The following is a 27,777-nucleotide window of genomic DNA, read 5'->3' on the forward strand; positions in this document are numbered from 1 at the left end:
ATGTGTACCAGTCTGGTGTGATTAACAGCTCATCCTTATGTCCAAGACAGCTGGAGCCTGATTTATGAGCAAGGTTTGCCTGAGAATCAATGCCTACATTCTTCCCTATTTGACCTGTGCAGGGCATGGTCTTCATAACAAAAAAAATCATATCAAAATAATAAAACCACAAGCAGTCTCTGGGCAGAAGCAACTTTCAAGATTTGTTTATAATACTTGTGCATAGTAAAGGCAAACAATTCAGCATTTTGTTTGTAACAAAGGTCTGAGCTGTAAAACAGCTGAATTGATACAGTGCATTAGAAGTATTGTATACCTATTGCGTATCAATAAAGTCTAAACTTTGGTATAATTATGTGGCCACAGACTTGGGGTTAACAACTTAACTGTGAAGTCATAATCTTACATTTAAAAAATTGCTTTACTGAATAAAACAGTAATGTAAATACATTTCCACTGTGTTATAACATACTTTTGAAAATTCAACTGTAACAAGGAATTCCTCTGAGAACTAGTCACCGAACTGAATTCTCATCACCCTATCTTATATACCCCATTACTGTATTGAAAGCAGTACAGGTGAAATCCTGTTTTACTCATTTGTGTAAGAAAATGAAACCCACAGAAGAAATAAAAAATTACTGGAAAAAATTATAAATGAAAAATAGATCAATTCTCAGAGATAGCAAAAAAGAGTCTGTCTGAAGACTGTCCTAAATGGAATGGAAAAATCCATTTTATAATATAACATTGAATCATTATAGATATATCTCAGACTAGGCAATGTAGGATGAAATAAGGCTATTTTTTTATGCAGCTCCAGAGTAAAGCAGCATGTCTCAAGTATGGTAAATGCTTTTGTAATTAACAACTGCAATTTCAGGTAGGAAACCATTTTCTCATGATCTAGGTGCAGGAAGACTATCTTAACACACACAGACTCTTCCTTTCTAGCAGGGAGACTGAAAACACTCCATAGAAGGTTTGAAAGTCCTAAAATTACACTATTAGGTTTTTTTCCCTCCCAGAATCCATTACTGACTGCATTACCAGTACTTGACCATAAGCCTTCTCAGCATACAAGAAGCAAAACTGTTTTCATAGTGAATTTTCTAATGTTAAAGTATTTGAGACTAGTTAGTCTACCATAGTTCACTGGCTGCACAGTAAATTACTGCGGTACTATGAATGGAAAGCTAAAGCTCTGTTGACTGTGCAGTTTGAAAAAGCGAGAAGTATTTTGAGATACTTTTTAATCAACTAAATGTGGATAGACACCAGCCTGTATAAATATCGGTGTGTTTAAATTTGCTGTTTGGACTTTGCGAGGGAAGCTTTACAATATAAACAGGAAAACTGCTATGAAATGATTCATATGATCACACTCAAGGAATGTCAAAAGCTACAGGGAAAAAAGTAAAATTTAAACCAAACTTCTCATGATTAAAGATTGGTTCTTATTATTGAAACACATGAAATGAATAATCCCAGGAATACTAAAACATTAATCTTACGACTGAAGGCAGTAACTGCACAGAATAGATGTTAAGCAAACGATTTAATGTAATGAGATCTTTACAAAAGAAAAGAGCAGCCACATCTTGTGGAAAAAAGAACATCAAGTGTATGAAACAGTTAATACTATGGATGTGTCAACAGTTCCTCAAAATTAACATGAAGTTTACATTCTGTTAGGGCTTACAAAATACTATTCATGATAGTTAACAAAACAAAAACCAACAGCTGCTTGCCTGACAGATGAATAGATAGAAGATACCCAAGTCTGCAGCATTTAGCTTAACACAGAAAATTATCTTACATGCATACATCCCATTAAGTTCTATGAACAGTTTGTAGTTCTGTATAGAAAAACAGATCTGAAGCAGCAGTTTAGCAGGAAGTGAGGACATACACATAAAAGAGAACTTACTCAACCCACAAGGCTTCCGGACTCTCAAAGGAATTCATGAAGTTTCCACAAGACAGATTTATTGCCCATTTACAAAGAACAAATGGTAATTACAAGACAAATATAATAATTAAACATAAAAGCTCTGTAATTGTCCAAAGATACTGATTTCTTATGGTTGAGAAACATTGTTAAAAACAAAAGTGCTAGCTGAGACGACCTTTGCAAACATGCAGTGTAATCTCCTGCAGTTACAAGGGGACGTGACTGAACAGGTAAGACACAGATTCACCATTGTGTGTTCTTCGAATTGCCTCAGCCAGGATCATAGAAATGTCAATAAACTGAAAGAAAAAAAAAAGTCAAGAAGGTAAGACATATGGGATGCCAAGAACAATAAACTATACAGCTCAAACGTATGAGCAAACATTCAGTTTAAAATTGTGTTCTCTTACCTCCTCTAGGGAGTAAAATAGCATTAAAGCATTAAGTACTTAACATATACATAAGAACCGCATTAATACAAAGTACAAACTCAAAAATTGAGTAAGAAAGCACTGAATAAGATCCCTGCAGAGGCATATTGCTGAAGACTTCTGGCAGAGGGCATGCTGTCAAAAAAACTACTCTAGCCATCAGATGGCAGTGTCCACTTGACACACATACAGTTTACAGGAAGCATACCTTTTAAGTGCTTGCCTTGTTTAAATAAATACCAAATAATTTTTAAGCTTTTTAAAAATTCAATGTTGCATTAACAAAAACAATCTTTTATGCTTTCCTCCACTCTGTAGTAAGGAAAAACTCCAAAAGAGACACATGACTTCTCATGTAAAAGATACTGACATTAAGTCAGCTTTGTATTTTCAGTTTGGTTTTTGGAAAGAAACATGTGTCATTGTTATCTTGAGCATTTTCCTTAGTGTATTTTCAAAAAAAAAAAGTCATCTAAGGTTTCTGTGGCATCCACAATAACATAACTTAATCATACAAAATTAGTATGTAGGAACTTACTGATAAAAACAAAAAAACCCCAAACAGCCAATTTTACATTTCCCACTCTTTCAGTTAGGCATACTCAATCCGTTGCAAATACCAAATATTTTGCAGTACTTTACTGTACTACCTGAATCCCCTTAAAACAGCTCTTTGGCATGTTTTAAAATACATTGTTTGCAGAACATCTTGCTAAGACATTATTTTCCTCTCAAGGCACAAATTCTAGCATCAGTGAACAGTAAAATACAAATCCAGAGTTTAAACAGATGACACAAAAACACCACTGTACCTGAATTTTTGGGCAGTGTTTCATTTTCTCTTCTTGTGGGATTGTGTTAGTTACCACAACAGCCTCAAATGATGCATTATTAATCCGAGAAATAGCAGGACCAGAAAAGATGCCATGAGTAAGAATAGCATAAACTTTAGTAGCTCCAGCAGATACTAACCTGTAGAACATGAAGGAAAAGTATACTGTGATGCATGTTTACATACATGGCTATAGATGAAGCCAGATACAAATCTCTAAAATTTTACACACAAATTCCTCCTAGAAGCTACAGGAAGATACAAATATCTACAAATAATTCAGAGAATTTTAAGCTTTTTCAGGTTATACTGAACTCACAAAAAATAACAACTAATTAAAAGTTCTTATCAGTAGCAGTGATACTAATCTAAAATGCTGCACTTCTGTCCATGTCAGCACAACATACAACGGAATTCCAGTACAAGTCAAAAATGAAGTAGGTTGGATGGCAGTATTCACAACTCTATTGTGCCTCCGTTACTGACCACATTTGTTTTCATTTGCAATTCTAACAATTCTGCTTGGAAAGAGTTTCTGAAGAAGAAATGTTACTAGTTAAAAGCCTAGCTTACTGCCAGGTTGTGGGAAGACATGCTGCTGATCCAAGCACAGGAGAAAAAAAAAAGTATAAATCAAAGAACTAGAACACCTTGTGAAGGAGTCAGAATCTCTTAATTTGGTTTTGACTGGCCTCTCTGCCTCCAGATGCTCAGCTACATCCTAGCTGCTTTTCTAGTCTTACAAAAGGAGGCCCTGAAGAGTGGTACTTTATTAGATCATGGCATAAGTACAGTAAGATAGGAAAAAAGACAAAACCACAGAAACATCATCTCATTTTGAACGACTCGGAACCAAAGTTTTCTGGTCATTCTCAGCATTACATTTAGTAGCTGCAACCTACAAACAAGATGCACTATGACAGGGCGAGTATGTACAAGGGTGTGTACTTAGGTTTGTACTGAAGCAAGCTGACCTGCTGTATCTGAAAATGCATCTCAAGTAGATGAACCAAGAAATGTATCTAGGTTGACAAGATAAAAAGAGGTCTAAAAGGTATTTTGGTGAGCAAGTCTAAGTAAGCACAAGGTACATCCCACCTAGATTTAGCATTAATGAAAAGCACCACTTCATACCAAGAACATGATATAAGGCACCATCACTCAAATAAAAGCATAGTTCTTAGTGAACACTGCAAATACATTTAAGGATTCTGATTAGAATTTGCTCTATAGAAATCTACTGTATGTAAATAAAGAAGTGCTTATTTCATAACAGGAAAGAAATAAAGGCCTCCTTTTTGACAGGAATTAACTTCCTCTATGTACAGGGATATAAAAGAAAAACCACTGGCTAGGCAGTTTGTGATTTCGATCTGCAAAGGGCACTGCCCAGAAGCACACTTTGTGTCGGATGCAGATTAGTATGTGGATAGCAAACAACTGCACAACATGTCTTTGCAAAATTCCATCAATTTTCCATCAAAGTGAAAAGAAACACAGGACTGTATGAATCCCTCTACCATAAGTTTTTGACATCCTTTTTATCTAGAGGCAAACAGCAAGCCTGCAAGTAAAGACTGTAAACTCAAGGGATGATCTTTACCTCAAACCACCAACAGTAATGTCTAGCTCACTTAAGCTTCACCCTGTTGCTTTTACACTGTTTTCCACAGCATCATCCTAGATAAATTGGCTCATGGCCTGGATGGGCATACATTTTGCTAGGTAAAAAACTGGCTGGATGGCCAGGCCCAAAGTGTTGTGGTGAATGGAGTTAAATCTACTTGGCAGTCAGTCACAAGTGGGGTTCTCCAGGGCTCACTACTGGGGCCAATTCTGTTTAATCTCTTTATCAATGATCTGGATGAGATCGAGTGCACCCTCAGGAATTTTGCTGATTACCAAGTTGGGCAGGAATGTTGATCTGCTTGAGGGTAGGAAGGCTCTACAGAGGGATCTGGACAGGCTGGATCGATGGGATGAGGCCAACTGTATGAGGCTCAGCAAGGCTCAGTGCTGGGTCCTCCTGCACTTGGGTCACAACAACCCCATGCAATGCTACAGGCTTGGGGGAAAGGGTGGCTGGAAAGCTGCCTGGCAGAAAAGGACCTGGGGGTGTTCATCAACAGGTGGCTGAATATGAGCCAGCAGTGTGCCCAGGTGGCCAAAAATGCCAAGAGCACCCTGGCTTGTATCAGAAATAGTGTGGCCAGCAGGACTAGGGAAGTGATTGTCCTCCCAACCTTGGCACTGATGAGGCTGCATCTCAAATGCTGTGTTTAGTTTTGGACCCCTCACTACAAGACAGACACTGAGGTGCTGGAGCGTGTCCAAAGAAGGGCAAAAAAGCTGATGAAGGGTCTAGAGCACAAGTCCTGTGAGGAGTGGCTGAGGGAACTGGGGTTGTTTAGCCTGGAGAAAAGGAGGCTTTATAACCCCTGAAAGGAGGTTATAGCGAGGTGGGCGTCAGTCTCTTCTCTCAAGTAACAAGCGATAGGACAAGAGGAAATGGCCTCAAGTTGCACTAGGGGAGGTTTAGGTTGGATATTAGGAAAAATTTCTTCATGAAAGGGTTGTCAAGCATTGGAACAGGCTGCCCAGGAAACTGGTGGAGTCACCATCCCTGGAGATATTTAAAAGATGTGTAGATGTGGTGCTTAGGGACATGGTTTAGTGGTGAACTTGGCAGTATTAGGTTAATGAGTAGACTCTATGATCTTAAAGGTCTTTTCCAACCTACATGATTGTATGATTCAAATAGACTCAGGCAGGAAGTACGACATGGACCCGTTTTGGATGCAAGACTATTTGATACTCTCCATAGTGTCTACAAATATATTTGACAGGAATATAAATTCAAAGTGTTCTCAACTGAGACATGCTAACTTTAGAAAGGATTACATCCAAGAGCAGCAATGCTACTGTAAGTGTTCAGCAACAACGATTAAAAACATTCCTGTGTCTTGCTCCTCAGCAGTTCCTTCCCATTCCAATGTGCACTATTTACGATCACATGGGGGTGGGCTTTGCTACAAACAGTATCAAGATACAGGATCTCTGAATGGAAGATTTAAAACCTCAGGACTCTGGCCAAGTTTAGATTGCAGCCCTTGACCTCCCAAACTGAAGTTGGTAGCACATGTTTGGATATGAGTGAACAGACAGGAGCATTTTAGTCTAGTATTGCTCAACTGTAACACCTCACATTTGTTCTTAATAAATTTCAGTACATTTCTCCAATAGTCAAGATGATTTTGAAGCTGGAGTTACTGCCAATATATATTGAGTTGTGAAGTTACAGCAATAGAAAGAATTAATCATTTCAGGAATCAGCAATTTTTAAAGGCTAGAGACATTACCAAAGTGCAGTCAATAACGCCAATTTCTGCAGAAAAAATCCTACTGCTACACTGAAAGCTACTAGCATAAAGCGAGCTGGAAATCCATAAAATAATCCTTTCTACTTCGCACTGCTAGGGCCTCAGTTAAGATAGTGGGTCTCCATTCACATGCTCCACTTCAAGAAGTGGACCAACTGGAAAGAATCCAGAGGGTATCAGTAACAGAGCAAAAGTCTAGAAAGCATGCACAAGGACTGAACAAGCTGAAGTTACTTAGAGTAAGAGGGGAATGAGAATACTTTTCAATTAATTTCCAGACAAAAGACAGGAAAACTTATTCTCACCTCCCTGGATGAAAAGGACAAGTAGTTTTATACTGAAGATGTACATTAATGTTAAACATGCATTGAATACTCTGGCGAAAATACTTTCCAATTTTAAATCTAGTAAAGCTTTGTGAAAGATTGCCTAAGGAGAGTGGAAAGGCTCCATGTAGAGGTTTAAGAAGAGAATGATTTTTCTACCTGTCATTTCTGCGTTTGAACTGAAAAATGCACTAGATGGCCCAAGTCCCTTCCAAATTATATGACTTTTTATTTATACTGTCGCCTTTCTAAATACAGATAATGCATTTCTGTAAGTATTTTCTCAATTCCATGTTCTAAAGAACACAGCTTGATCACAGGACTGCAACCCACAGACTCAAGGATAAGAGTAACTTCAGATTACAGACATCAGGTTGGGTTATAAGCATGCAGGACGCAGCAACTGCATTTATTGACTATCTGCAGGTTGCAGTACAGCAAGACAATGGGCCAGTTCACAGTAATACTTACTTGTCTGCTGCATGACATATTGTGCCACATGTGTCAGCCATATCATCGACAAGAATTGCTACTCTGTCTTTCACATCACCAACCAAGACCATTCTGTCCACTTCATTTGCTTTCTTTCTTTCCTTATGAATGAGAGCAAATTCCACATTCAGTCTGTCAGCAATTGAAGTAACCCTAAGTTACAAGAAGAAATACACCACATTTAGAGAATTATTTTAAAAGAACGAACCATACATGTGTATTTGTCATAAAACACATGGGGTTTTTTTCCTGGCTTTCAAATTACCACAGCACAAATTTTTGCAAGTAATGAGACAGGTTAGAAACAATCTTAATTCACTACTAATAAATACAACCAGAGTCTTAAGCTATACTTCAGAAACCAATTTTTTTAAATTGAATTGACTTTGGTTTTCTGTCATTAAGTGCCTGGCTTTGAAAACATTTCAGCTGTTCACAATTTATTAAGATGCTGCAATACCTAGTCACACTCGATAATTTAAAGTAGAGGTAGCCCCAATTCTAAGCCTATAGCAGCATGTATTTTAACATCCTAACTGAAAATACCATTGCTGGAATGTGAAACCAAACCAAAGGAAAAAAATAAAATCACACAAGCTAATAGTGATTAATAATTATTTTAGCAGTACTTAACTAGTAATCAAATAGCTTACTCCATCAGTAATTCCCTCAGCAATACATCAGCTTGACAAAGATCTTTAAAACTATTTAGGGTGACCTCTGGTGGCCAGACAAATCTCCAGTAACAAACGTTAATTTGTTACAGTGTTCTGATTGCTTTTTTCACGTTTAATATACCAGAGCTGGTAGGTATAAAGACACAGGAAGAAAGACACAGGAAAAAGCAATATTGCACTTTTGCTACGGTGGCACAACCTTGTAGCCTGTCTTTTTAGAATACATTTATAATGTTGTTAATGAGGTTATTAACACACAGAGTTAGAGGATACAGCTTTGTTTCTTTACCACTTAAATATGAAGGAGTTGTTAGTTACTGTATTTACAGTATTGTTAGTTACTGGGTGATAAACAAAAGCCTCAGATGTTTTGGCATTTTTTGTGAGCAGTATAATTTCATAGCAAGTCTCAATACCTCTGAGGCATTAAAATATCAATAGAATTTGCATTCCTTATTTCAGTCACAAAATTTAATAGGCTGCAAAAAACCCAAGAAAATGGTAAGAAACAGAAAAGAAGTCAGATATTTTAAATGAGTGCAAGAACAGGAATTTTTAAAAGAATTTCTTTAATGCTTACAGATTTAAATTTTAAGACAAACCTTCTCATATTCTATTCATTCTTCATTAACTCAAGTAGTACTTTGAAGGCCTACATGTTTTAAATGGAAAAGCCAAACCATTTTCTTTACATTACTGGAAGTGAAGGAAAAGCTGTGAATTTATTGAAAGCTACATCTTCCCCTACTTCACCAGCAACTGCTTAGTTGCATTACAACAGAGAGGTACCAAAGATAGAGTCTGTGTTAAACACAGTGAGAGTGGTCCTCAAAAAATAAACTCTTATGATCAACAAATTTTCCCCAGGTATGGGAAAAAATGCTGTCTTCTGACTTGAATTCTAAGCAAAGGCTGTATTTTGTTTAAAAAACCCCACAAAACACGATTGTGAAAAAAACAGTATCCAGATAGGAACAAACAAAGAAGTTGAATTGACTGAGTCATATGAATTTTAGAATGCTTTCTGTGGTTTATATTCTTCATGTCTAACTTGATTAATCTAAACAGGAACAGCTATGGAGTTCTAATCAGTCTTATTTCCCTATTCTATTAATAGAACATGAATACTCACAACAGACCCAAGGACTTCAATTAAAATTAAATTATGACAGTCTTTTTTTACCCCATACTCCATGCCAAACATTTAAATAACTATGGGCTTACAGGATTCTTACTTCATTTGTCCTTGCTTCCAGTTTGTAGCAACAGTACGACCAGTAAAACTAGAGAATAAGCATTTGGCCTTAATGGCATGCTTTATCAGCTCACCAGCCAGCGTGCTTCTGGGCTTTTGCATTAGTTTATACTCAATAGATATGTAATAAAAGATAGTCTGCTAAATTAGTAAATTCACATGCTGCAAATGAAGAAACACTCCAGTGAACTAACTCTTCTATTTTCACCTTTTGCCACTCAAAACAAAACTCCCTTTTTCTAGTATTCACAGTGCACAAGTTGGGGTCAATAGGTTTACACCTGGAACGCAATAATGTAAAGAAAAAAGAAACATGATTCAAGCAAGCTCTTACCTAAATGCCAGCAGGTACAGTAGGGATAGGCCATATGCTCTGACAGAGAAGGGGAACTTTAGGCAGTTCCAGAGCAAAGCAGGAAGAGGTGCAGCAACTGGACTAAAGAAGCAAGCAGCAGGGAAAAAATCTCTTCCCTCCTGTGGAGGGATTCAGCTAATGAGGCCATATCCAGGGAGAGAGAAAAAGATTTTTCTTTAGAGTATAGAAAGGTCCTGGATGTTTTCAAGCATGAACAACATTGAAAGAACTAGTTGTTTTGTTTTTACAATGCAGTTGGATTTATCAGTGATGTACCCTATATCTTTCATAGAGGAAAAAAGTAGATCAGAGAAACTATTTTGTTAACCACTAACTATATGGAAAACTAACAGTTTTAGGCTTGTATAGTACCTTTTTGCACCACCTGCATCTGGTGAGACTATGATACAGTTTCTCCACTCCAAAATGTTCTCTTTAATCCACTGCAGCACTGCAGGTTCTGCATACAGGTTATCTACTGGAATGTCAAAGAAACCCTAGTCCGAAAGAGAAAAAGAGTTTCATTAATGTATGTTTATGCCTTACCTGGAACAAAGACATGGGGAAAGAATCAAGCCTCTGCCTTTCATGTATGGTAGAACTTTAATAGTAATTTACACTGGCCTAATTCTGCCTTCTGATACTACTACCAAATGCAGCAGAAGTATAGACAAATATTAAGGTCTCTAAAAATCTCACCCAAGAGTAGTGAAATAAAGAACAGCTGTTCTCAAATGATATAAAAATCAGAAAAGAAGATCACCTTCAGGCACCCAAATAAATTCACGCTTGTGAAAAGCTCTCAAAAATCCAATGAGTAATACTCCCATAAATTTCAACTGCTTGACATGAACAGTAGCATTTCATTACAGGGAAAATTCAAGCTAGTATTACTTGAGAAAAAGAAATGGAATCTTTCTTTTTGTGCAAGTTGTAACAAGAAATCTGTGTTAGACCACAAATGAAACTACTTTTTATTTGCATGACAGCCATCTAGCATAGGAAATTCTGATTAAACAGAACACCAGAACTGGAAGAGAAGGTATTTTCTAGAAAAAACAAGATATCCTGAAAAGAGGTACACATGAGAGTGACAAACGATGTCTGCTTTGCGTCTGAGAAAGTTTTCTGATTTTGCTGGATTCAGCAGTAAGCCAGCTAAGGGTTGCCAGCCTCCATCCCCACTTCTCTTAAGAGGAGAATATTGTCCCCTTGGCTGTAACATCAAAACTCTATCTAGGGCAATACTATAATCACTGACCAGGCCAAGATTCACAGAACTTGCCTCAAAATCAGTACATTTTATGTTCTGAGAGCTCTTACACTAGACTTGGCAAATTCCACTGAAGACTCCAATGCACAAATATTCAAAGTGCCTGCAGAATCACCCCATAAAACCAAGGCTGGTCTCATTCGAAAAGGGAATTTAATTAGAAGCAGGTTGTGAGACTTTCTCTGAACCTTTGGAATTACACTTCTGTACACAACCTTTCAAAACTATGAGAAAAAACCAAATAATTAATATTAGCCTTTCACAGTAGAGCCCCTAGCCACAGTTAGTAAGAACTGATAGTTACCTGGATCTGAGAAGCATGCAAGTCCATGGTGATGATGTGGTCAGCCCCTGCAACTGACAGCATATTGGCAACAAGTTTTGCAGAGATTGGAGCACGACTCTGAGGAATAAAGCACAAATGTTTAAATTTTAAAAAGATTTCAACTAGATGCAGGGAGTCAGAAAATTAGCTTCTTTTATTGATTTTTTTCTTTAGAATATTTGGAATCTAGATAGGAAGAGCTCCAGAACTTTAGCTAAACTAGCCTGTCAATAGCTAATCTTGCTACTAGGGTTTTGAAACTCAGCAAAACATTTAGGAGTATCTAAATCAGTTTGCATAGTCTGCCCAATAATGTTCTGTAGTAATTAGACTAACAAGCAGATAAATTTGGTATATAATTCCAGTTCTCCTATTTAAAACTTCCAGTTAGCTTTCCTATAGCAGAAAGACAATCTCCATTTCTCTAAGCCGCTACCCTACATTAACATCCAATTCTCAAGCAACTATACTGTTCTAAAAAACATTGCTAAACACAAAGATTGAAGGCAGAGTGAACCCAAATTTTGAAAACACTGCTTTAAAACAAAGTCAGTATCAAGCATTTCTTCATGATACAGTAAAGCTTACAACATATCCATGTTGGCAGGGGTCTTCTATCCTGACCTATTTATTCTTTTTTGCTAATTCAGGCTTAATTGTTGGATGCAATTAGGAGTCTAGAATTCCCAAAAGGGAAAGGGGGGATGAAAAAAAAACCAAACAGCCTTGAGAAGTGGAAAGCACAAAAGAAGAGCAAGAATCTAATTAGCAAAGTTAATGCAATGTCAAGAGCTTTTTAAAAGTGACAAGAACACAGAACAAATAGCAACATAAAAAAAGAGAAGATGGAAAATCATGTCTGGAGGATACCTCACTTTTTTTGAGAAACTGCAAAGTTTTTTCAGATTTTTTTAAGCTCCGAAAATTATCTGTGTCACCTTAGGTAGCTTTCTCTAACAAATACTAAACAAAACCTCCTGGGGTTTTTTTTTTGTCAATCTTTAAATAAGGCTAATAGTTGGCAATAACATTAGCATGAAGGCAAAACTGCAATTCAGAGGTTCCACCTCACTGTCAGACTTTTTTTGCTGGCACAGCATTCTCTGCTGCTACATCTCTTTATCAGCCAGCCTCACTTAGCTTCCTAGGAACCCTTTCTCCCTCCACCCCATATACACAATTAGAGAGTATCTCTGCTCTCCTTCCACTGCCGCTCAAGGGCATAACCTAAAATACGATGAACCATCACCAGTTTAACCTGGATGCTTCTCTGTCATATCAAGGAGCCAGTATTTTCGTCAAAACTTTTGCTAATTTAGGTGGAAATTCAGTATTTCTTTGTTTTAACCTGCAGATCACCAGCATACTTCCGGAAAAGAAACTGAGATATTGCAGTCTTTCTCACGGCTGGATCAAGTTTATCCCCGTAATTACAGAAATTCTTCCTTTTGAAAACCATCCTTTTTGGTTTTTATGTTTCACAGAACATCACCACCATTTGGTTGGTGTAAGATACACAGAAGATGTATGCAACAGCTAGCACTTCCCTAGATCTCTGCAATTCAGATGAACTCAGCTTCCATAAGAGTTTGCTATCATTAGCACTTCAGCACAGATGATCTTCCACTTACTGAGAACTATGCTGCTCCTCATTTAAGTTCAGTTCTGTAAGGTCCAAGTCAGCCTAAGCTTTCTGGATGCTTCTATTATTAGTAGTAAACTTTTGGTTCATGCCATTCAAATTCCTGATCACTTCAGCTCATCTTAGCAGTACAAACTGACATCTTTAAACTGAGCTTCAAAATATTCTCAAATCTCTGGCAATATCTAATAAAACAAAGACTTAGTTTCTACTCTTTTGACTCTAACACAATATTCTCTTATCAGCTCTTTACAAAGATCTGATTTGATGCTACAGCTAAGATGAACTAACAGACAATGCTGCACACAGAGGTTTGCTCCCCTGCTTGTCCCATCCCTTCTGCTCAAGCTATACACTTCCATCACTTCCCTTGTGCTGCACACTGGGACTTGTCTGAACCCACAGCAGCCAGATGAGGCAGCTCAAATAGAAGAGGAGGGAAAAGATGGCAAAGCATAATTGTCCCCCTCTGGTAGAAACAACTAAATAGTTCAGGCTAGCTGCTAAAGGCAAATTGTGTTCTTCCCAGAACAGGGTTTGCCATTTCCACTCCATCAGGCATGCTGAATTTCACTTCTATTTTTTTCCATTTCTCTTCAATGTGAATACCATCTAGCTTGTTTCATGTATCAATATCATGAGTATCACCATCAAAGAAAACATATACTTTCCTGCATCAAATACTAATGTATACGTTACCAGTTGGTACTTCTTTCAGCTGCTGGCCTTGCAGGCTGCCTTCCCAGAAGGAAGAACTTGAAGGTTTTACCACTAGGTAACTTGTTTTAGCAGACATGCACACATCACAGATTGCCTACATGTTGGTGGACAGAGGGTCTTGGAAGGAAAGATAGCCAGACACCAATACCTGTTTCTCAAGAATGGGCTAATAGGAGATTAAGACAAATGAAGTTTGCAGCTATCTGACAGTTTCCTTTACACAAAATTGTGCATTAAAAGAAAACACATGACATGTTCAAAAGGATTTAAGATTTGATTGCTTGCATAGAAAGTAAGTTTTGTGCTACAATACGATCCAAATTGAAGATTATTTTAAAATCAAAGTATATTTATGGGAACCTCAGATAACCTAGCCTCATTATTCAGAAACTTGGATAACAAAGGTATATAAGAACTCAAGATTTTCTTTATGTTGGAGTTTAAGGTTTGCTTCTGATCAGAGAGGCAAGAACAAAGAGATTCACAGTATTCATTGCTCCATTCTTTGGCACAATTTGCAATTAATTTCAGAATTATTAGTGTGAAACACAACATTACATTATGTACAGAAACCAAATTGTAAAAAAATAATCACTTAGTTTTTAGCTCCTAAGCAAATTCCCCTCTTACATCTAAGAAGTTATATAAATTATTTCTTCCTTTGTGATGCATTACAAATTTATTCACAATTCTTAAAATTACCAGGGGCAGGGGGGAATCCACAAAGCTAATATAAACCACCTCATGAGAGTAACTATACAAAGGACACATAGCTGAAAGTAAAAGTTGTCCATCAAGATTAAATCTCTGTTGCCTTTAAGCATCTTATTACATTATCTTGCTCCAAATGCATCACATGCGTACTGAACAAAAAAAATAATCCAAGAAACCCCAAAGATTTATAACTGGAACTGTCACTTCCAAGAAAGCCAGTTGTAAAGTGTATCCATACCGAATGTTCACTAATGTATTACCTAAATTTATCGTTTCAAAAATGAGATATGCTTTGAAGCTTCAGAAGTTGACAGCCATTATCCTGAATGTCCAGAAAAATTTTTAACTAGAAGCTAGGAGTTTTCTAGTAGCAAATTATTCCATAGGATTACTGTCATGGCCTAGGTGAAACACAACTGAAATCAAGAAGTGAAACTGAAAATGCTCCCAGTTATACATAATGTAACCTAGTAAGTTTCACCCTGTAAGGCCATATTAATGGAAATGCATAGTGTTAGATTAAAAAAAAAAGGATACCTACCCAACGCTCCACGGACCCCTTCTACAAATCAAAAAAACAAAGTTACATGAGCTGTAGAACACCAAACTCACCTGTCACTCTACTTCTAACTTATCTCAAAGGCATCTCCACAGCATCCTACATAAATATGTCCTGCCCACGGCTTGGAAAAGTAGCATAATTACAGGATGCATAAATGCAACCATGGCCAAAGAACAGATACACCTGAGCTAATTTTAAATTAGCTATCTTGTGTATCAGAAGTATTCTAGTTTATGGCAGCACTTGGTTCCATCTAAATTAATTTACCAACTTTTCTATGACTCTCAGCAAGCCTTTTTTTTTTAAACCTCTGTTTCTTATTTAAAGCTAGTCCAAGTTTAATGCTAAAATACACAGGCCTTGTGCAGAATATGGTTTTTTACTAAAAGGCCCTTTCCTTAAATAAATAAAGGGCGCTTTCATTGTTCTCAGCAATAACTGCAACTGAGGCATGAAGAATACAGCATTTTCACGCAGCAAGGACTCAAGTCTTTTTAGTTCTTTATGGAACAACTTAAATTCAAACCAGAAAATATCATCCAGCTACTGCTTCAGTTCATAGCAAAGCAAACTACAGCAATATCTTTCACCAGAGACACAAAAATCTGTGTATAACCATAGGAAGAAAATGGCTGGCACTTTACTGACACTTCAGGCAGCACACAAAGCTTGTGCACTCAACATGGGTCAAAGACCAAGTGATGTGATGCAATCCAACATCTCCCTGTCAATAAGCTGTCCAGTGTTGACAACTATATTATAGTTTATTTTGCAATATGGAGGTCAACTACCAAGGTTAATTTCCAAAGACAGCAAACATTTTCTCAATTGCAAAACAGAGGTTGAAAAAAGAAAAAAGAAAAACGCTTTGCCTAGAATTTCAGGAGAACTCAGTGACACCCAGAGAACAGTCTGGAACAATGCTCAAAATCTGTTAATCAAAATTACTTTCCTAGGCTATCCACCTTCAGATGGCATTTCCGAAAGACAAAATGCTCCTGGGTGGCATGCTGGGACACCACACTATGGATTTTAAGTGTCTCTTGAAAGTCTGCCACATGGATTTTGGGTACCTTTCATGAGTCATAACCTAGATGCGTGGAAAACTTGGGACGTGTTCATCCTTCTCCTACACCAAGAACTTACAGGATGGTCCAGCAGAATCTTCTAGTATGAATTTGGAAATCAAAACTTAGTGAGATGTTTTCCTTCCCTTTCAACAAAACGTTTACCACTTCCCTTTCAACCTCTTTTGATAAAAAGAACTATTTCAGCTCTCCTGATTGTGGAAGAGCATTATTCAATACAAAACACAGAAAAAATTCCAATCAGAAAAAGTTCCAAATGATGTAGGCAAAGAATAGGGAGCTACCATCTAACTCCTGAAATCTGTTTTTGGAAGTATAATAAGTGGATCTTAATACTAGCATGGTGTTAGAGAGCCTGCACTTAAAGAATGAGTATACTAGAAAATAGCTTTTCTGTATTTAGCTTTGTTCTCAGACACCACATTGTTATATCTACTATTATTTTTAGCTTCTGCATTACTTTTCAGTCCTGTTATGTTTTATATAAAAGAATGTGATGAACAACAGAAGGCTTTCAGGATGGCTTGCTTGATGCCCAAAGTGAAAGGGAGGGGGCAGTCCATTTATGGGAAGTATTGGAGAGGGACAATTTTACAAAAAGACAACCATGGCAATCCAATCTTAAAAGCCAAATTCACATTTATTCTTGTTAGTTCTTCAAGTGAGTTTGGGCAAAAGTAACATTCACATAACATATTAGGGTTTTTTTGTATATATAGTAGAGATAGGAAAGTTTAGTTCTGTGTTTAAAATCAACCTCAATTGCCACAGAGAGTTTGTTACTGTGTTATCAACTTGGCTGAACTGGTACATTCATCAGTTATGGCAGGCCAAATTCAGGGCACTAAGATCAGAAGAGTATTTATGCGGTTTTCATACAATTTTCGGTCTGCATCAATAATTATTACAGACATAAAAACTTTAACCTGTCTTGCAGCATAAAATAATGTTTTTACTAATTACTGTTATGCATTGCAGATCTAATCAATTCCTTCCATTTGGCTCTGTTTAACCATATAGGGTAAACCCCACCTACATAATGGTTACAGCACTTCAGATTTAGGATTTAATTCCATGCAATTAATGTTTAAGAGGGTGTACTCTCTTCAGATAGAGAGAGGGGGGAAAAAAGCAGCTAGAAAAAGCAGGAAAAACAGTCCCATAAGGTGAGGTTTCCTAACAGAGTACTCTGCAATATACCACACACAAAGGATGTGGCTACTTTTTCAAGCTGAAGGCCTGCCAATTATCAAAACACAAGCAAAAAAAATTTGTTTCACTTCATTCACCTATAGATGTTATAATTGAACATTTTACCAAAAAAGGATGCAAAAAAGCAAATCTTTCAAATCACTTAACTGGTTAGGAAAATATGTTTCCTCTCCAAAAACGTCAAGTGAACAAACTGAAAAAAAGCCTTCCGAAATTACACAGTTCTTACCTACCTTGTCTTTCTTATCTTGCCTGGCATATGGAAAACATGGAATTACAGCAGTCACTCTGGAGGATGATGCAATCTTGCAAGCATTGATCATGATGAGCAGTTCCATTAAGTTGTCATTTATTTCTCCACAGCCACTCTGGATGATATACACATCTTCTCCTCTCACGCTTTCACCAATCTCTACACTGAAAGAGCAGGAGACAATCATTTAACACTTGAATTACTGGAAAAGCATTATTAAAGAATAGAAAAAAGTTTTAACAAGTTTTCATAGGTTTATCCCCATTTAGGTAAGAATTTTACAGCGATTTCAGTAACTGTCCCCTTGATATGACATCTATTTCAATATAACCCAGTCTAAAATTTACTTCAGCACAAATATGGTCTTTGTAAGGTCAGCACCAACCAGCATGTAATTATGACTACAGCACTGATGCAGCTCACATTCTTATTAAACTTCATACTGCTTTTTTTTGTTTAGTCTGTATATTCTGTGTCCTTGCCAACTCCCAAGCAGATGAGCATTTAAAGAATAATGTAGATAAGTACAGCAACAGAGCCAACTTTACAGCATTAAATATTACTTTAAAAGGGCAATTCTTATTCTGTGATAATTAAGATGTTACTAAATTTGAGAAACTACTGCATTTTAAAAGAGAGAAGTATCAAACCAAACCCCAAAACCAGAAGTCTGGTTAAAATTTACACCATGTTCAAATAAAGTATTATTTAAAAACAGAAAAATCTTAGAGAAAAGCTAAAACGGCTGTTCATCAACAGCTCACCATGACTCAACAACTCTGACGTTGTGTCAGTTGTTCTATTTGCTCCAACTGTGCTGACATGCTTTGGTTCCTTATGATAGGATCTTCCACATATTTCAAGGCAAATTCTGGCACTGATTAAACCATAGAATTCAAAACTTAAAGAGACTTTATAAACTGAACAGGAAAATTAAAACAAATCAGTTGCATATGAATTCTTATTCAAGTCTAGACCCAAGCAAGGTAAATTACTGAACTACACTAACTTTTCACACCTATTACTCCTAAACTTACACAGAAAACCAGCAGACTAACCTTCATTTTTCCCTGAACCCATGAACAACATACAAGAAACATACAGACTTCCTAAATAATGACACAATCAGACCTTTCAAACCCATGCTCTACTAAGGTTGTCCTAATTATTCAACACTAAAGTATCTTGGGCCCTTATGTAAAAGGTTGCATCTTTATCCAACACATGAATAAGGAAAAGTTTCTAGCTCGAAACCATCCAAATGGCTCAGATGTGGGTAAAACAATTTCTCTGATGGGTACCTTCAACGCTGAGGCTTGTTCTAGTCAAACACAGTCCGAACAACTTTCTCTTATTAGCTTTCAGGGTGCTGTGTAAGACTCATTAGCTTTCTGTAGCTATAAACCACAAAGGAATTTACTGCTTTAAAACATCTTAATAATATGCAAACATGTATTACCATCAAGATAGCCACCTCCATGCTTTCAGCTCCCCTATCCGACTGCTCTGCAGTCCCAAACAAGCTCTCAATAGATCCTGTCCTAATTTTTCTCCTTATACATTTTTTGCCTAAGAATGCTACTAGCAGGAATTCTTAAGGCCAAAAGAAAGCAAACCATCTAGCAACCACCAGGATCTCTGGAAGGACAGAGGTGGTTAGGGACAGTGTCATCTGCAGATGTGTCAGTGTTAATCCAGGAAACCTTTTGGAGGCTTTTATCATGGCACCAAGACACAATTTTTTTTGTCATAAAACCGTTACTTCCCTGTCCAAATTTCTCTGAACAGCCCTATTCCATTTATCAAAAAAATTGTCTTAATCAAAATATTTTCTTAGTTTGTTTTCCTTTTTGGAGCTGAAAAATTTTGGTCCACACAATTTAAGTTCAACAAGACACTAAGCATATTCCATAATTGGAAGAACCGGCCAGGCTTAATTAGAAGCCCTACTAAAACCAGTTCTGGTGTTGGAATATCAGAGTTCCACTTCCCAGAAGTAAATCATGAAACCTGTCATTGCTTCTGAACACACAAATCCAGCTCTGAGTAAAGCATCTATCCATTAGCTTATGGACACAGTCTCAGTCATCGTTATAGATTCATGGTTATTAGTATGAGGGCTCTGAAAAGTAATAAATTGGCACGTACACAGACCTGCTTAACAACAGTCACATACCACACCTTTGGAATAGGTCCAAAAAAGACCACCACATGCAAAAGCTCTATGGCACCTCTTTCAACCCAAGACTGATGGTACACTCCAGCTCTAGAAATTAACCTAGAAGCCATTACAAAGCAGAAGAATGTAGGAAAAAAGTAAGAAGAAAACACCATCAATTTTCAGAGGAGAATGTTATTGGAGTGACAAAGGAGGGCAGAAGATTTTAGTACTTGGGGAAAAAAAAAGTAACCACTAGTTTCATAGATACAGCATGCAATAGGAAAAAACTTTGCCAGATGACAAAAATACATGATCTTAATGTTCATTATAAACACAAAGAACACTGAATTACAACACTCAGTTGTTTTGCTCCTTTAAAACACAGTCATTTTTAAGCACACTGCTAGGAAATTACAGGTTTCAGAAGGTCAGAGAACATAGTTTGAGATAAATATAGATCTGGTTAATACAATGGGCCTGAAGCGATGCTTCTTGTATCACCATTAACTACTATATTTTCAATGACCTTGGGCTAGCAGTAACTTCCTCATCTTGTAAACTACTTAGAAAAGGAAAATGCTACTACTTTCTTAGTGCATTTGAAAAATTTTTGGTTATGCTTTTCAGGACAGAATGGCATACTTATTTAGCACACAGAAATGTACATGTATATAGTAACACTTTTCTAGTGGACACAGAAGTTATGTGCAGACTAAATCAAATCAAGCTTAAATAAATACTTACATAGCGCTCAGGAGTAACCCTGCTAAAGGTACCAGAGAATAGCATAATGTAATTATTACACAAATATCTTCTCCCAATCAATCAGTGACAGCTGTGCAACAGATCAATCTCTCCTATTGTCTACCTTCTCAAAGACTGGTATTGAGTATTGTGTAGACTCAACCAACACACAGAGAGCTGCCTATTTTACCTTCATCAAGTCACACAGTAAGAGTTAACCAGTCACTGTGTTGCAAGTATTCCATCAGACATCCCCTGTACTAACCACATTGGGGTGGTTTTTTTTGGTGTCTTTGGGTTTTGTTGGTTGGTTGGGGTTTTTTTGGGGGGACGGGGACAGAGGACAGGATGACATGGGACAGTTTGGTGTTTTTTTAGTTTGGTTTGGGTTTTTTTGCCCCCCTCCCCCCCCCCTTTTAACACATTCAGCTATAAATTGACAAACAATAAGAGACTATAAACTACAGTATCAGATATCTGAAGTATTTTACCTGAAATATCTATTAGAGAACACTAAACTAACAGCAAACTTTGTGACAGTTATTAACATTATTACTAAATTCCACTTAGATCATCTATATCATGACCTAATTAACTGTTCAGGGGGTTATTTAAACAGTTTCACATAGTGAGGACACAGAGGAAGGACACAAGAACAAGCTCTTGCCTCAAGATTACAAGCTCTGTTTGTTTTATGCAATTTAATCAGATTCAGCTATTTGGTAACACTCAGTTTAAATAAACTTCTCGTTCAAGAAGAGTCAACAGAACCTGTATTTTAAAAGCCCTTACACCACATAATTGTGTTTTAAAGTAAAAATTATAGAAGTTAATAGTCCACAAAAATAACTTCGATACAGTTGCTTGGAATTCACAAGCACAAGGCTCTAGCTGAAGAAGATACATGTAAGACAGGACATGATGAAAACCAAGTTTGAGTGTTGGTATCTGCCTTTAACTTGCAAAGGCTGATTTGAGAGTTCAATTTAATAAGTAGAAACTTGAATAGAATAATTATCATTAATTAAGGATAAGGCTCAAAAATGAGCTTACATTATAGATGTATTTAAATGGCTGAAGCATCCACTAGGCAAAATTAAAAATTAGGAGTAATAGAAGGCTGAGCTCCTTCTGAGATAGATTTATAGTACACTCCCAAGAGAACTTATATCAATGGGAGTTTTAAATTTGTACATCCTAACTAAAAAAACTAGTTGTGGGGAAGCAGAGGAATAAGTATGTAGAGCCAGACTAGAGTGATAAATAATGTAAATTCATAACTAGGATCCTGTTCAAATCATGTAGTTAAAAGGGCTCTATGTAACTTTTAAACTAATTGCAACAGATTAAGTTTCTAGCCATGCTTACAAGAAGTAAGATTTCTCAAGCAATTTAGGTGCCAATAAAATAGATGCGTACTTCAGGCACTTTTAATAACCAGAGAAGAGGCCAAAATTTAAGGTCTAGAGTCCTCAGAGTGTGCGAAAAGAATATCTCAAAAGTGATCAAAAAATCTACAGGCTGAATTTGCAATTCATTGAAACCCAGTCAATGGAAAGCACTAAGCAGAGGGGCATGTTTGACCTCTTAGCTTTGGGAACGCTTTTTGCAGAGTAAAAAGTCTTTTAATGCAAGACCTCCAACTTACTGGGCAAGTATTTCAACTGCTGTGCTGTTATAGAACAAAGTGGGTACCAGCAAAGCCCAAAGCAACAATTAAAACGCTAGAGTTGGTTTTAAGTCTATAGGTATCCCATATGTCCTGGCACCCATGGTCTCCCCTCAACTCTAGGCTCTTCCACTTTGATTCACAGCTCCAACACCAACACCCTACTAGATCTTCATGGACAACTGCCCCATCCTAACAGTGGGCACTGGCATGGTAAGCATCGCAAGACAGCAAGTACCTTCCTACCCTCCACTCTGGCACACAGCCTGCCACCACAAGAGAAAAGCACCTTCACTTGAGCAACTCAGAGTCAAGCCACATCCAGTCTGAAAGGAATCCTCAGAAATTCAGAAGCAACGGTCTAACAAGCTTGAGCATGTGCAGAGAGTCTTCAAAGGCTGAGTACCAAACTCTGCAGCTAAGGACATGTGAGATCATCAGCCATTATTCACACAGGTTGTTTTTTGGTTTTAAATTTCAAGCATTTAGCACCTACTTGATAAAAAGTACACAGTATACAGCAAGGTCAATGAAGTGGAAGTCAAACCAAAAGCTTTAAAGCATTTTTGGGCCTTTTCCGATTCAGAGCAACGAACAATGTGATAAATGGCTATATTTCCCTATATAAACAAAACACACACAATGTGTAATTCAGAAACAATTTTTATCTTATTCAACCAGGCTGGTAAAATCTGCTTCTCCAGCCTCCCCTTGTTCACAACAGCATAAGCTAGCAGGGAGTGAGGGAAACAGCTGCCTCTGCTGCCACAGGGAGAGCACAACAACCCTGGTTGCAAATCACTCACTCACCAGTTGGGCTGTATGAAGAGACACTTCACATCCCAATATGTCCCTAATCCCTACCACCTTCAGCTGATTTAACACCAGTTTATCACCTGAGGTTGCTTACTCCACAATTAGGGGTCTGCAAACACCATAACCGTCTACACCAGTGAGGGTGATACAGCTCATGGCCCCCACAGCAGCTGAACCCCAAGGAACCAGGGTACAGGGGACATAGCAAGGCCGTGTCACATCCAAGACAACTGCAGTAGCAGAGTTGGAGGATGCTGAAGTGGAAATGGGAGGGAAATGTTACGGCCCAGTGCTGAATTGTGCATCCCTGATATACATCGCTAATATAAAAGTTTTCAGGTTTGTTCCTGATTTTTTCAATTATTTTCTCCATAGAACAAACTGTTTTCATTACCTCACTTTGTGTGAAATACTCAAATCCATCCTTGTAAGAATTCAAGGAAGTATGAGGTATCTTTTCCTATCTTCCAAGACTAAATTTTCAGTTCAAGATACCAGTTTTATTTATTTACTTACAAACAAACGGCCCTCATATCAACAACCCAGCTTTTCCCATACGGCAGACGATGTCCCTTTGTAGTCAACCCATATTTTCCTCTGTAAAAGCTGAGCAGCATACACTTAAGTCAATGTTTCTAAAACAAGCCAGCTTCAGCAGCTAAATAAGGCAGCAGGTAGGCAGCCTCCAAATTCACATGTGCCAGGCAGGACTTCAATTTCCTTCCTCATGGATCTGTTAGAAAGATCTGCAAGAAGACTCACTTTAGCCAGTGAATCTGACAGGAAGAAGGAAGGAAGATCACAGGAAGGGGTGGGAGCTCTAACTTCTTCCACTAGGACAGATGTGTGTAAGAGGATGCCATCTGTGACTCCAGTTTCTCCATTTTGAGAATAACAAGTATTTTGAGGACAGAGTTAAAATAAATAGTCTTTAAAGAAGCAAACATACTATATATTATTAAAAAATATACATTTTCTTATAAGTGATGTACATTTAACAATTTTTTTATCAGCTGACTCACCAAAAAATACCTGAGCTGGGATTTAATTGTGTATCAATTATAATTAAATGCCATCTCAGTGTATTCAGAGGTAATGTTGTGAAAAACTTCACAGCATTTAGAATCTCTATGCTTCTGTTACACGTCTGTCAGAGTTGCACAATGCTGAGGGTACAACAGCCATGCCTGTTTAAAGACTTTTTCCTTTCCTTCTTCTCCAGCCTGCCAAACTCTGCTGATGATGGTTGCTTGTGGGGTTTGAAGAAGACGAACTGACTAAGCCCCACTGCAGCCCCAACATTTTGCCAGATAAGTGTGAAGGTGGTGCCACTCAAGCTCCTACCATTACACTGTAGCTGGCACTTAACTGACACACAAGCTTTAAATACTAAACAGTTGTCTTCCACAGATATTACTGAGGCACTCTCTCGCTGCTTTAGTTTGGGTTGCTTCACCTTGGTAGTCAGATGAAGGAAAGCATTTACATACAGTTTACACAGAAGGAGGAAAAAAAATGGGGTGGTGGTCAAGTCTACCAGCAATTTCCCTCATTTCCTCTAGCAGACATTACATTTCTCAGTTACAGACTTGTGAGAATACTGAATCAGAAAACCAGTATCAGAATATCAGAAGTCAGAAGAGGACTGGAATATTGCTAGCCATGCTAGTCTCAGCATAAATTAAAAAGAGAAACCTTTCCCATATTCAGTGTGCTGGGGTTGGGAACATTATCTGCCCATTTAGCCACAGTGCTTGTCAGTGGTGGTCCTATCCTTGGCTAACCTCAGGGTACACAGCTTTAGTTCCTCAAACGCACTTACATCTGCTAAGGATTGGGACTGAGACCTAAAGCCTGTTTGAGTTGAAATATAATGCAAAATATTTAATGATTCTTCCCTCTGCTCTGTTCTGCAAGACAGGCTAACTGCAGTTCTCAAGTAAAGGGTTTGCAGCTAGGACCCTCCGACAAGAATTTAAGCCTGGGGGTGCATACATTTATCAGTTTACATATAATATGTATTTACATTTAAGAGAATGCAGTAAACAGCAAAACACAGTTTTTAACAAAAGGTGAATCTTCTCTGCAACTTGCTAACTTAACAGATCTGACAAAGCAAGAGTTTGTTGACCCTCAGGCCCAGGCTTATCTGTTTGCACAGGGGTTTGCCCCAGTGCCATTGGGAAGGTTTAAGGTTCTTTGAGCATTTTAACTATCAGGTTCTAGTATTCTGCAATACTGCAAACATATTTCATAATGTCAATACACTTGTTTATAAATTTAAAAATGCAACAAAAAGAAGGAAAAAAAAGGCTGCTGGATTATCTTTATATAGGAAGAAATACATTTTTGCTTACATATACACACAAAGAAACTGCTATACAGACAGACTGAAAATCTAGATGCCTCAGGAAAGATGCCTCACTGCAGCATAAATATCAACTTTAGTTGTAGTTTAATTTCAAATACATTGTCAAGGAATTCTCTTATTACTATTGCTGATTTTATTATTGAGAACATCAGTCTACAAAACTGGAAGGCCAACATCCTGAAATAAGTTGCTAAGGATACTGAGAAGATTACCCACTTACAACATTATATAGTGGGTACAACTGTACTTGCTGTAGGGGGAAACAAGAGCTTCATTTTAGAATCTCAAAAGTATGAAGTTGTGAAAAATAAAAACCAAACACTTAAGGATTTAAAGTGTTAAGGCATTTGAAATTCAGGAAGAAAAAAGAAAGGAAAAAGACAATGTCAGCCTGGCAGTGTTGCAATAGAAGCAACCAGAAATAATGGTTAAGATTAGATACATTCCTCCTTTCTAAATCACACTACATCCCTACTTACCTAAGAAAAGAAACTGGCACTATTAGATTAGCCAAACAACTGACATGCTGCAGTCACCACTACCTACTTGTTTTATGGCAGAGGCCAATATTGCACACCTGGAAAAATAGGTGGAATGACAGACTAGAGATTATTGTATCCTGAAGCCTTGAATTTAATTAACCTACCTCATAAAATAAATATGCAAACTTTGGAGATAAAGTTCCACATCGGATGAAATCTAAATCAATTAATCTCTGCTTAAAACATAGCAAACAGCAGAACTGAAGATAAGCGTCTCTGGAGAACAAACATTAAAAAAAATTACACATAAGTTAGCAAGAAAGTCATGCAACCAAATATACAAATTAAGTTTTATCATGCAGAAAAGAGATCAAAGAGCAATAAAGTGAGTATGGGGCTGGAAAGACTTGAGAGAATATTTAAATCTTCATTTAATCAGGAATGAATAGAAGAGTTAGAGTGTGCAAACATTAGGTTGCATAAACACCAATGGAAGAGGGTTTATAGTAATGCCAGTGAACATAACTAGAACAAGAGCAATTAAACTGAGAATGCAAAAATGTAGACAGAATAGAAGGGCAAGCTTTGTGAGAGCAATTTTAGAATATACCATGTTAATCTTTCAAAGGAAGCAATGAAAACATGCTTGTTCGGGAGATTCAGAACAAGAACAGACAAAAATAAACACGCAATAACCTCAGAGACTAGCCAGCTGCTTACAGTCAGGATTTCAGAATCAGCTGGCAGCCTAGTCTAACACACTTTTATAGAAAAGCTGTTGCACAGTCTTACTGGCTCATGGGATGAATATAGAGTTGTCATCTCAATTTAAACTTCTTCATTAAAAATGAGTAAATAAGTGGTCCAGAAATCTAAGATGACAAACTAGTAAACTAAAGAGGCAATATTGGTAGAAAAAGCACTGGCAAGCATGTTCTAGGAGAGTCAAGGTGAGCAAGCTGTCCCCATGGTTTCACACAGGATTTTTTGCACTGCTATCAGAGTCACTTTCTGCATTTGTCTGGCCAGGAACCTAATGCGCATGCACCTGCAGTAGTAAACCAAGGCCATCATGACAACCGTATTACCCTCATGAAGGGCCAGGAGCCTTGGACTAAGGAGGGGAGCTGTACAGGAGCTGTAACTGGTACCACCACACACACAGATGGCTGCTGATGCAAAATAAAGACCAGTTGCAAGACATCCTGAAGTGTGACTCTTTTTCAAGTGCTTAATCCATCATCACCGTCATGTTCTTATATCCACTCACATACAGACCTACTGACAAGGCTATGGAATATACTGTAATTCACAAAACCAAGATCTTTTCTTTATGGAGATAAAGCTGATCAAAGCGTTTAATTAGCTACCTGCCAAGGGTGGGATGAGCCTGACATTGCAGACAGGCAGCCTGTGGCAAGCACCATCCTCACCCCGCAGAAGGATGCTCTTCCCCTGGTTCTCCTCAGCGGCAGGAGCTGCCGACGGGCGGGCTCCCAAGCCGGGTCAGCCCAGCCGAGCCGGGACAGCTCCGGTGCACCGCGGACTCGTGCTCTGCCGGCAGCGGCCGGGAGGCCACCCAAGAACGGGCGCCGAGGGGTCGGGCCCACCTCACCGTGCCGGGCCCCGGCGGCCGCACCCGGCGGGGGCTGCCCACAGCCTCGCGCGGCGCAAGGGCTCAAGCGGCCGCCGCACCGGCTCAGCCGCCCGGGCGGGACCCGCCGGGCCGGGGCGGGGCCAGGCGATCGAGGGGCAGCAGCAGCAGCCCGGGCGCGCGGGGGTGGGACCGGGGGCCGCGAGCGCAGGTGACAGCGGTGAGGGGAAGGGGAGCCCAAGCGGGGGGCACGGGGAGGGGGAACGGCAGGGTACGGGGGCTGCCCGCGCACCTGGTCTCCTGGTTGCTGAACTTCTTGGTGACCACCTTGCCCAGCTCCAGCCCGAGGCGGTCCGCCACCCGCTGGGACAGGTCGTGGTGGGAGCTGCCGCTGAACAGCACGATGTTCGGCATGGCGGGGAGGGGGGGGGGGCGGCGGGCGGCAGCAG

At 38.4% G+C, this 27,777-nt stretch overlaps 1 protein-coding gene across 3 annotated transcripts; it reads right to left on the minus strand.

Annotated features, from left to right (window-relative positions):
- Positions 1–1,539: 1,539 nt before the first annotated feature.
- PRPS2 (phosphoribosyl pyrophosphate synthetase 2) lies at positions 1,540–27,777 on the minus strand. Of its 3 annotated transcripts, none has more exons than XM_074814818.1 (8): positions 27,621–27,777; positions 17,472–17,655; positions 14,918–14,938; positions 11,280–11,378; positions 10,075–10,199; positions 7,395–7,568; positions 3,198–3,357; positions 1,540–2,253 (listed from the first exon to the last, which is right to left on the minus strand). In XM_074814818.1, exons 1-8 carry the CDS (start codon positions 27,740–27,742, stop codon positions 2,161–2,163), a joined length of 978 nt encoding a protein of 325 aa, XP_074670919.1. In that variant the 5' UTR covers positions 27,743–27,777; the 3' UTR covers positions 1,540–2,160. The 3 variants fall into 3 exon arrangements, with proteins under 3 accessions (XP_074670919.1, XP_074670922.1, XP_074670920.1); XM_074814821.1 differs by lacking the exon at positions 27,621–27,777 and adding an exon at positions 25,899–25,918; XM_074814819.1 differs by lacking the exon at positions 14,918–14,938.

This window comes from Strix aluco, chromosome 2, assembly GCF_031877795.1.
Source record: "Strix aluco isolate bStrAlu1 chromosome 2, bStrAlu1.hap1, whole genome shotgun sequence".
NCBI classification, from domain to species: domain Eukaryota; kingdom Metazoa; phylum Chordata; class Aves; order Strigiformes; family Strigidae; genus Strix; species Strix aluco.